The following is a 12,218-nucleotide window of genomic DNA, read 5'->3' as shown; positions in this document are numbered from 1 at the left end:
AATGGACTTCTCCAAGAACTTATCCAATCCTTTTTTAAACACAGCTACACTAACTGTACCAAACTCATCCTCTGGCAACAAATTCCAGAGTTTAATTATGCATTGAAAAAGAACTTTCTCCGATTAGTTTTAAATATGCCACATGCTAACTTCAAGGAGTGCCCCCTAGTCTGTCTATTATCCAAAAGAGTAAATAACTGATTCACATTAATCCATTCTAGACCTCTCATGATTTTAAACACCTCTATCAATCCCCCCTCAGCCATCTTCTCCAAGCTGAAAAGTCCTAACCTCTTTAGTCTTTCTTCATAGGGGAGCTGTTCCATTCCCTTTATCATTTTGGTCACCCTTCTCTGTACTTTCTCCATCGCAACTATATCTTTTTCGAAGTGTGGCGACCAGAATTGTATACAGTATTAAAGGTGCAGTCTCACCATGGAGCAATACAGAGGCATTATGACATTTTCCATTTTATTCACCATTCCTTTTCTAATAATTCCCAACATTTTGTTTGCTTTTTTGACTGCCGCAACACACGGACAGACGATTTCAATGTGTTATCCACTATGACGACTAGATCTTTCTTGGGTGGTAGCTCCTAATATGGAATCTAAAGTCGTGTAACTATAGAATGGGTTATTTTTCCCTATATGCATCACCTTGCACTTATCCACATTAAACTTAATCTGCCATTTGGATGCCCAATTTTCCAGTCTCAGAAAGTCTTCCTGCAATTTATCACAATCTGCTTATGATTTAACTACTCTGAACAATTTTGTATCATCTGCAAATTTGATTACCTCACTTGTATTTCTTTCCAGATCATTTATAAATATACTGAAAAGTACAGGTCCCAATACAGATCCCTGAGACACTCCACTGCCCACTCCCTTCCACTGAGAAAATTGTCCAATTAATCCTACTCTTTGTTAACTGTCTTTTAGCCAGTTTGTAAGCCACGAAAGGACATCACCACCTATCCCATGACATTTTACTTTTCCTAGAAGCCTCTCATGAGGAACTTTGTCAAACGCCTTCTGAAAATCCAAGTACACTACATCTACCGGTTCACCTTAATCTACATGTTTATTAACGCCATCAAAAAAGTAAAGCAGATTTGGGAGGCAAGACTTGCCTTGGGTAAAGCCATGCTGACTTTGTTCCATTAAACCATGTCTTTCTATATGTTCTGTGATTTTGATGTTTAGAACACTTTCCACTATTTTTCCTGACACTGAAGTCAGGCTAACCGGTGTGTAGTTTCCCAGATCACCTCTGGAGCCCTTTTTAAATATTGGGGTTATATTAGCCACCATCCAGTCTTCAGGTACAATGGATGATTTTAATGATAGGTTACAAATTTTTACTAATAGGTCTGAATTTTCATTTTTTAGTTCCTTCAGAACCCTGGGGTGTATAACAACCGGTCCAGGTGATTTACTACTCTTCAGTTTGTCAATCAGGCCTACCACATCTTTTGGTTCACAGTGATTTGGTTCAGTCCATCTGAATCATCACCCATGAAAACCTTCTCCGATACAGGTATCTCTCCAACATCCTCTTCAGTAAACACCGAAGCAAAAAAATCATTTAATCTTTCCATGATGGCCTTATCTTCTCTAATTGCCTCTTTAACCCCTCGATCATTTAACGGTCCAACTGACTCCCTTCACAGGCTTTTCTGCTTCGGATATATTTTAAAAGTTTTTACTGTGAGTTTTTGACTATGACCAACTATTTTTCAAATTCTCTCTTAGCCTGTCTTTTCAATGTCTTACATTTAACTTGCCAATGCTTATGCATTATCCTATTTTCTTCTGTTGGATCCTTCTTCCAATTTTTGAATGAAGATCTTTTGGCTAAAATAGCTTCTTTCACCTCCCCTTTTAACCATGCCGGTGATCGTTTTGCCTTCTTTCCACCTTTCTTAATGTGTGGAATACATCTGGACTGTGCTTCTAGTATGGTTTTTTTTTTTGGGTTTTTTTTTTTTTTAACAATGACCACGCCTCTTGCTCACTTTTTACCTTTGTAGCAGCTCCTTTCAGTTTTTTTTCTAACTATTTTTCTCATTTTATGAAAGTTTCCCTTTTGAAAGTTTAGCACGAGAGCTGTGGATATGCTTACTATCCCTCTTCCAGTCATTAATTCAAATTTAATCATATTATGATCACTATTGCCAAGTGGCCCACCACAGTTACCTCTCTCACCAAATCCTGTGCTCCACCGAGAATTAGATCTAAAATTGCTCCCTCTTTCGTCGGTTCCTGAACCAATTGCTCCATAAAGCTGTCATTTATTCCATCCAGGAACTTTATCTCTCTAGCATGTCCCGATGATACATTTACCCAGTCAATATTGGGGTAACTGAAGTCTCCCATTATTACTGCACTACCAATTTGGTTAGCTTCCCTAATTTCTCTTAGCATTTCATTGTCCATCTCACCATCTTGACCAGGTAGATGGTAGTATACTCTTATCACTATAGTCTTCTCCAACACACAAGGAATTTCAACCCATAAAGATTCGATTGTGCATTTAGTCTCATGCAGGATGTTAATCTTGTTGGACTCTGCCATCCTGGATATAAAGCACCACACCGCCTCCTGGGTGCTCTTCTCTGCCATTGCGATATAATTTGTACCCCAGTATAGCACTGTCCCATTGGTTATCTTCCTTCCACCATGTCTCTGAGATGCCAATTAAGTCTATGTCATCATTCACTGCTGTACATTCTAATTCTCCCATCTTGCTTCTTCGATTTCTGGCATTAGCATACAAGCATTTTAAAGTTTGTTTTTTGTTTGTATTTTCATTCAGTCTAACTTCAGTTAGCCAGAGTGAAGGAGGGCATGTAATGTGGCTTACCTTCCTGAAGGAATCTATCTCCATTTGGCAAGAGGCCTCATGTAGAGCTAGGACCTCAACATACATACCGACGCTTCGGGTGATTGGGGGTTTGGAGCCTATTGCGCCACACCATGGCCAGGCAGCTAGGTTGAGAATGGTTTTGTAAGGAATGGAGAAATTACTTACCTGATAATTTCATTTTCCTTAGTGTAGACAGATGAACTCAGGACCAATGGGTATAGTGTACTCCTCATAGCAGTTGGAGAGGGATCAGATTTCAATCTGACGTCAGCCCCTAGTACATATACCCCTGCAGGAAGTGCAGCTCTTCAGTATTCTCCTCGAAAAGCATTGTGGATATATGTGTGACTGACTAATTTGATTAACTTGATAACTTTGATCTGGTTGAATTGGCTATAGCTGGAGACCGCCAGGATACTCAACCGGAAAGCGTTGCCACCCGGATGGATGGGTGTCCTAGGTGAATGAAAACATGGCTTACCCTTGAATCATTCGAAGATCCATGCGTAACGGCAGCCAAGGGTGGGATGCTGAGTCCATCTGTCTACACTAAGGAAAACGAAATTATCAGGTAAGTAATTTCTCCATTTCCTAGAGTGTAGCAGATGTAGTATAAAAGCTACTCCCGAAGCGGGTGGGAGGCTGCCCATGACCCACTTAGTACTGCCCTTGCAAATGCAGTGTCCTCCCGAACCTGAACATCCAGGCGGTAGAATCTGGAGAAGGTGTGGATGGAGGACCATGTCGCCGCCCTGCAAATCTCGGCGGGCGACAGCATTCTGGTCACTGCTTTTTGGCGCCAACTTCTGCTCTTTAAAAGTGTATTCCACTGGGGGCGCTTTGCGCTCCCGGATTGGTTTGAAAGGTATGTACTATATTTAATTATGTCATAAGTTATGTAGCCTTCTATTCTGTTGCGATCCACCAAATTTTACACTTTTTATATTGTAGATTTAAATATATACTTGTGGTCCCTCCCGATGCAGCGGCAAAGCGAAACACGGACCCGTGTCGGGGGACTCATATAAACATTTCTCGCAAGCTTTGTGGAGTTGCCGATTACATTAAGTGAAAGACTTTTCATTAAAGAGTATTTGTATTTAAAATACGGTGGATTGCCTAAGTGTATTCTTGCACCTTCTTCGGTTGAGATTTCAATTACCCCAATATTGACTGGGTAAATGTAACATCAGGACTTGCTAGACACAAAGTTCCTGGATGAAATAAATGATTGCTTCATGGAGCAATTGGTTCAGGAACCAACAAGAGAGGGAGCTATTTTAGATTTAATTCTTAGTGGAACGCAGGATTTGGTGAGAGAGGTAACGTGGTGAGCCCACTTGGCAACAGTGATCATAACATGATCAAATTTAAACTAATAACTGGAAGGGGAACAATAAGTAAATCTGCAGCTCTAACACTAAACTTTCAAAATAGAAACTTTGATGAAATGAGGAAAATAGAAAAAACTGAAAGGTGCAGCTGCAAAGGTTAAAAATGTTCAACAGGCTTGGAAACTGTTTAAAAATACAATCCCAGAGGCGCAGTCCATATGTATTCCACACATTAAGAAAGGTGGAAAGAAGGCAAAACGATTACAGTCATGGTTAAAAGGTGAGGTGAAAGAGGCTATTTTAGCCAAAAAAATATCCTTCAAAAATTGGAAGGATCCCTCTGAAGAAAATAGTATAAAACATAAGCATTGTCAAGTTAAGTGTAAAACATTGATAAGACAGGTGAAGAGAAAAATTGAAATGAAGTTGGCCATAGAGGCAAAAACTCATAAAAAACTTTTTAAATATATCCAAAACAAGAAACCTGTGAGGGAGTCGGTTGGACCATTAGATGACCAAGGGGTTAAAGGGGCTCTTAGGGAAGATAAGGCCATTGCAGAAAGACTAAATGAATTCTTTGCTTCCGTGTTTACTAATGAGGATGTTGGGGAGATACCAGTTCCGGAGATGGTTTTCAGGGGTGATGAGTCAGACGAAATGAACAAAATCACTGTGAACCTGGAAGATGTAGTAGGCCAGATTGACAAACTAAAGAGTAGCAAATCACCTGGTCTGGATGGTATGCATCCTAGGGTACTGAAGGAACTAAAAAATGAAATTTCTGATCTATTAGTTAAAATTTGTAACCTATCATTAAAATCATCCATTGTACCTGAAGACTGGCCAATGTAACCTCAATATTTAAAAAAGGCTACAGGGGTGATCTGGGTAACTATAGACCAGTGAGCCTGACTTCAGTGCCGGGAAAAATAGTGGAAACTATTCTCAAGATCAAAATCGTAGAGCATATAGAAAGACATGATTTAATGGAACACAGTCAACATGGATTTACTCAAGGGAAGTCTTGTCTAACAAATCTGCTTCATTTTTTTAAAGGGGTTAATAAACATGTGGATAAAGGTGAACTGGTAGATGTAGTGTAGTTGGATTTTCAGAAGGCGTTTGACAAAGTCCCTCATGAGTGGCTTCTACGAAACCTAAAAAGTCATGGGATAGGAGGCGATGTCCTTTCATGGATTACAAACTAGTTGAAAGACAGAAAATAGAGAGTAGGATTAAATGGTCAATTTTCTCAGTGGAAAAGGGTAAACTGTAGAGTGCCTCAGGGATCTGTACTTGGACCGGTGCTTTTCAATATATATATATATAAATGATCTGGAAAGGAATACGACGAGTGAGGTTATCAAATTTGCGGATGATACAAAATTATTCAGAGTAGTTAAATCACAAGCGGACTGTGACACATTACAGGAGGACCTTGCAAGACTGGAAGATTGGGCATCCAAATGGCAGATGAAATTTAATGTGGACAAGTGCAAGGTGTTGCATATAGGGAAAAATAACCCTTGCTGTAGTTACATGATGTTAGGTTCCATATTAGGAGCTACCACCCAGGAAAAAGATCTACGGTAGGCATCATAGTGGATAATACTTTAAAATCGTCGGCTCAGTGTGTTGCAGCAGTCAAAAAAGCAAACAGAATGTTAGGAATTATTAGAAAGGGAATGGTTAATAAAACGGAAAATATAATGCCTCTATATCGCTCCATGGTGAGATCCCACCTTGAATACTGTGTACAATTCTGGTCACCGCATCTCAAAAAAGATATAGTTGTGAAGTATAAGGTACATAGAAGGGCAACCAAAATGATAAAGGGGATGGAACAGCTCCCCTATGAGGAAAGGCTGAAGAGTTTAGGGCTGTTCAGCTTGGAGAAGAGACGGCTGAGGGGGGATATGATAGAGGTCTTTAAGATTATGAGAGGTATTGAACGAGTAGATGTGACTCGGTTATTTAAACTTTCGAATAATAGAAGGACTAGGGGGCATTCCATGAAGTTAGCAAGTAGCACATTTAAGACTAATCGGAGAAAGTTCTTTTTCACTCAATGCACAGTAGAGCTCTGGAATTTGTTGCCAGAGGATGTGGTTGGTGCAGTTAGTGTAGCTGGGTTCAAAAAAGGTTTGGATAAGTTCTTGGAGAAGTCCATTAACGGCTATTAATCAAGTTTACTTAGGGAATAGTCACTGCTATTAATTGCATCAGTAGCATGGGGCCTTCTTAGTGTTTGGGTAATTGCCAGGCTCTTGTGGCCTGGTTTGTTGGAAACAGGATGCTGGGGCTTGATGGACCCTTGGTCTGACCCAGCATGGCAATTTCTTATGTTCTTACAGTTCTTTTACTTGAGTGGTCGAAAAGATGATTAAATAAATAAAAGCATCATACATTGACTTGACCAAATGTTTGGTACATTCCTATGTGGAGTGAAAGTCGCTTGAAAATCCCAAAGCATAGCCATCGTTTCTTTTACCTTCTGTAGAATGTTGTACAAGTATTGGACCATTTGGAATTGGTGTGCTGGCAACCTTGATTGCAGAATTGCTGACTAGATCATTATCTTCCCTGCTGTATCCAGCATCTTTGCATCCTTCCCGGGAGATGTGTTAGAATGTGTTTTAGAGATTTTTTTTTTTTTTTTGCTTTTTCAAAATTGTCTCAACTACTAAATTGCTGCACTCTAAAGCTCAAATCTATTTTCTTGTCCATCAAAAGAATGTTTAACAGCATCTGCAACTGAAGTTGCTGAAAAGCTTTGTAACCGAGTACTGCCTTCACCTGAGTAGGTAGTACCGGTAGTATAAACTGTAAAACTTCAGGAAAATCATTATTGGTTTTGTCTTTCTCCAGGGTAAATGGCATGGAATTTGTCATCTTCTGAATAAATTAAAAGTACAACAAATTATCTAGTGGGTAGTACTTCCTCTTGGCTCTAGTAAAGGAACTGATGGAAATTCCACCAAACTTGGGAAGAAGCGTCTTGATAGATCTAAATATGAAAAAAGCAATTCTTCATCTGAATCTGAAATGAGCACTGGCTCTTTCGCAGAATCTTCAGACTTCAGTGAAATTTGTGCTTTAGGAGATTCCTGATAAGGAGGAACTGATGAATCAGAGTGCAAAGTTGAAGCAAACTTTTCCAGTATAGACTCTATGATAGACGGAAGAGGTGGAATTGACAGAATGGATTTCAAATAGTTGTGAACAAATTCCAGCCACATTCTGTGAAAAAAGGGTGATCATTTGACTGGTAATGTAGATATATCTGATTCTGGAACAAGGACTATGGAGACAATTCTTTGCAAAGAACTTCAGAGCAGAAGGATATTTATACCATAAGCTTCTGCACAGAGAACCAGATTTGAGAAGTTTCAGCACAGATAGAAGATGGAGCCATGACCATCAGTGCCAATGGTCTCAGTGCGATGCTTTGAATGACTGGATGGTGCTATGAGTTTCCGCACCAAAGAAGACTCTACGCAGTGACTCTTGGAAGGCATCAATAACAACTCTTTGGCAGAACTTTTCCACTCATCTTCAGAAGTGGGCAAGCTATAGCTTTAACATATAGAAGATTCTGGCATTTTTTATTTTGGCACAGATCTCTCAGAGCTCTTTCCATTAACAGAAGGGGAAGAGAATTAATATTTAAGCTCTCTATAGGAAAACGCTCTGGGCAACATCTTTTCACATGTCAAACAATTATGGTATCATGATCAGGCTTGAGGCACCTGTGGTAATTACATGTAAATCCAAGATAGACATTTTGTGTTTATATTTTGACAAAGCTTAAAATGTTTTTAACCTACTTTAGAACCTTTTCCAACATAGTGATGCTAAGAAATGACTAGGAAAAATTCCTCTTTTTTGAGGCGGCTCAATAAACAAAATTAAAAGCAGGAATAATGAGAGAAAAAGCCCTGAAAAATCTATGAAATTGCAGCAGCATCCTTTCACCATGGCAGAAGAAAAAGACACCAGCTGTGCAGGATACCCCTGTATGCTCAAAAAGACTTCTAGGTATTTCTGAGCTCTGGGGAGAGTATGTTCCATGTCGGCACCATCAGATGACATGACCCACTGGTATGGCTGGATTTGTCCTGCTTGTCCTTGAACAACTAATTTCTTGGAAAGCACATCCATGCTGGTTGCATCAGAATGTTGTCATCCATATGTGTAACTTAAGATGAACTCTGTCTTTGGAAGAATGGAAATATATCCAATTCTTATTTAGACATACATCTCAGACATGCCTGGAAACAAATTACATATCTGTGCTACCCTCAAGAGGAATATAGTTTCAACAAATGTAAGCTGGCCACTCAATAGCTGGGTGGACCCAGCAGGCTACAACTACCCAGAAACCAACAAGTTTGATGTCAGCAGGCTGGTGGTGGTCACAGGGATCTAGGCAGTCATATGTTTGATCAAGTGTCTTACAAGGCTTGGCAGTTTGGAATATTATAAAGTTTCATGGTAAGCCATGCAGGGTAGAGAAGTTGGGTTTGAACTGTATGCAAACTTTCATGTTTATCTACCCAGAACAGGAGAGAATCAATGAGGAAAAACAAAAAACTGACAGATAACGAGCAGTATCCTATTACTGGTGAAGTGATAGTGTGGACTTCTGTACCTGAGCAGAAGTTTTTATATGCTGTCATCTATATGTTACAATATAAAATGGAGTGGAGTAGCAGCCTAGTGGTTAGAGCAACAGGATTTGAATCAGGGAGAACAGGGTTCAAAATCCCACTGCCACTTCTTCTGATCTTGGGCAAGTCACGTTACCCTCTGTTGCCTCAGGTACAAACTTAAGACTGTGAGCCCTCTGGCATCAGAGAAATAATTTTAGTACTTGAAAGTAATCTGCTTTGAAGTGCTGAAAAGCAGAAAATAAACAAACGTATAACTTCTTGCAGTTCACCATAGTCAAAATACTGAACTACATTCTATACTCACCAAATGTGAGAAAGCTCCAGAATAGGTAGTTTAGATTTTGTAAAAAATTCTTTTGCAGAGGATCCTGAAATATTAAAAAAAAAAAAATTACATTTCATATGTATTAATATACAATGTAACTAAAAAAAAAAAAAAAAAGCTATGTCACAATTTAGTGTTCAGTGATACAATTAATAATTACCTGGTATCAATTCAAAATGTTACTTTTATGTTCTTACAGAACTCCAATATGCAGATCTAATATAATTTGCACTTTTAAAAAATTTACTGATTGGAGATATCATACTCATATCCAAACATGACATAAGCAAGCTGGGGAATCACACCCAAACCACAAATATTTTTGGGTTTTAAAGGCAACTTGAAAATATTAAGTTCAATTGATACAGTATGAACATTACTAATATATCTACAGTTTCAAATTACTGTATAGTATCACTGTAATATGTTTTAAATATTCAAAAATAGAGGTTAAATTATTCTGCATTCTGAATCCACTACAGATTCCTGTTTCTTACATTTTTCAAATCACAAGTTAATTTATAAACTTAAAAAATGAAGAAACTCTTCATTAAATATTAAAATAAACAAATTATGTTGTATGATAAGATGAGGGCTAATGTACGCAAAAGAGATTACCTAATTTCATGAAACACTGCATTAGAAATAAATATACACTTCACACTTGCAAATCTTTTCACATTCTGTAGTCTAAAAAATATCAAAAAACACACTGATGTAGGAGTTTTAATGTTCTATACAACAGCAGTTCTCAACCAGTGTTGTCGCCAAGAACACGCAGGTGTGTCGCCACACTTCCCAGTCCCCCGCTGACCCAGCTGCTCCCCCTACCCAAGCGAAATAGGTCCTCCACCCGGGCTTACAATGCTGACAGCCCAGGTGGAACGAGGCAGGAGAGCTGGAGTCAGCGGCACTGGCATGCTCTCTTCTTCCCGCTCCTGCCGTGGCCCGGAAGAGGAAGTGGTGAGCAGCAGGTGCATGAATGGGAAGAGACCGTGCTAATGCGGGCAGCATCGACCCGAAGAAAGGGAGAGGTGCAGCCTGAAGGATGAGCAGCGCAGCTCGGAGTAAAACGAGTAACAATGTCAACCCTCGCGGCCGATGGGACTCCTTTCTCCATGAGGGCTGAAAATGAAGGAGGTTGCTGCTGCCTTTAGAGATAGAAGAAGGCTGCTGCTGCCACTAGTTCGGGGAGGGGGGAGAGTGAGTGAATGAGCAAGCATGTGTGTGAGGGTGTGCGTGAGTGAGATAGCATGTATGTGAATGAGAGCGTGTATATGCAAAAGAGTATGTGTGTGATTCAGAGCCTGTGTGTGAGAGAGAGCATGAATGTAAATGTATGACTGAGAACCTGTATGTGTAAGTTTGTGATTGAAAACCTGTGTGTGTGAAAGTGTGTTTGTGTGATTGAGATCACATGTATGTATGATTAAGAGTATGTGTGTGTGTGAGAGCCAGTGTAGGTGAGAGAGCATTGTGAGTATGTGATTGAGAGCCTGTGTGTAAATGAGAGAAAGAGAGAGCATATTTGTAAGCATGTGAAAGTCTGCGTGAGAGAAAAAGACAGCATGTATGTGTGCAATTGAAAGCCTGTATGTATAAGCATGAAGAGACAGACAAGGTGTGTGAAAATGTTTAATTAAGAGCCTATATAAGGGAGAGAGAAATAGCATGTGTATATGTGAACGATTGAGAGCCAGTGTGAGAGAGAGAGAGCGAGAGAGAGGAGAAAGTTGCAAGCAAACCATCCCTCCGCCTGCTAATCCAAAACAATCTCAGGGCACCTGGATATCAAACGTTCCCAGGTATGCAGAGCAAAACAGTTTTTGTATCCTTATTTTTCATTATTGGGCCTGTCTGTTATTTAGAAATATTTTATTGGTATCTAGAAATTTTTGATATGAGTAATTATTGGATATTCATCAGCTGTTGTGAAATAATCTGTTCTTTTTGTTAGCATGGTTTTGTTGCTATTGATTTTATATTTCTTGGTTTTATAAGGACTGGTGGTGTTTCTTTTTTTCCTTTGTTACACTGCATACAGAGTCTTTGGCTTGTTGCGGTTTCCAATTCAGTTTTTGTCTGCATGCTTCTAGTTATGCGTTTTGGTCTCCTTATTCTTTGTCAGGTGAGGGTCAGCACATGTGATTCAGGGGAAGTTTTCTGCTGGCGAGTAGTTTCTGTGTAGGGCTCTATAGTAGCCTGGCTTGTTCCGTTTTCCTAATAGGAGGTGTATTGGTGTCTTAAGGCCTGGTGTAATATTTTCAGAGTTGTCTTTTCTTAGGTAAGGTGTTTACTGTTTGAGTACTAGAAATTGGTGCTGTTTTGGTGTGGGATGTTTACTATTTATGCAATTTCTGTTCAGACAGAATATGTATCTTTACCTTGTGTCATTCTAATAAAAAAATAAAGGTCCAGTATTATTTTTATATTTCCGCTGTGAATTGTAATGAGCAGTGTGTCACAGATGTGAGCGTGGTCTGTCAGGTGTGTCACTATGGGAAAAAATTTGAGAACCACTGCTATACAATACACTCTACACTTTCATTGTGAAACAACAATTATAGAAATATCCAAAAGAATAAAAGAACAAAGTCTTGATTGCATGACTCTTTCACACCCTTTGTCATAGCAAAACAAAATAACTCTGGTTCAAGGCCCATAATAAATTAAATAGAGCCTGCTTGTGTTCAATCTCAGTAGTTGAGCTGATTCAAATATTCCTGGATGAAGAATCAAGCTGTTTCTGTGGTATGAAGTGAATTTGAAGAAAAGGTCAAAACACGCTGAACATGCTGCCAAAAGAACTCTGGGATAACATAATTCAAAGGTATGATGTGGGAAGGCTTTAAGAAAATTTCAATAGGTTTGAATATCCTTTGGGGCACTATCAGGTCAATTATTGCAAAATGGAAACAATCTGGCACCACCAAAAAATTGTTGCAGTCAGGCCAAAGTCAGTTGGGCACAGGTTAAGGAAAGAACTACAAAGGTCTCTGGCTGAAACTGAGGAAA

The 12,218-nt window shown here is 39.3% G+C and overlaps 1 protein-coding gene across 1 annotated transcript in view; it reads right to left on the bottom strand.

Annotated features, from left to right (window-relative positions):
- The window catches only part of REPS1 (RALBP1 associated Eps domain containing 1), a 566,482-nt gene that overhangs the window by 348,326 nt on the left and 205,938 nt on the right, over nucleotides 1-12,218 (bottom strand). Inside the window, 1 exon segment of the mRNA XM_029596463.1 lies at nucleotides 9,183-9,246. Coding sequence (XP_029452323.1) covers nucleotides 9,183-9,246 — 64 coding nt within the window.

Source organism: Rhinatrema bivittatum, chromosome 3 (genome assembly GCF_901001135.1).
Source record: "Rhinatrema bivittatum chromosome 3, aRhiBiv1.1, whole genome shotgun sequence".
Taxonomy (NCBI): Eukaryota; Metazoa; Chordata; class Amphibia; order Gymnophiona; family Rhinatrematidae; genus Rhinatrema; species Rhinatrema bivittatum.
Note: the sequence above shows the minus strand (reverse complement) of the source record. Positions and strands in the feature narration are given on the sequence as shown.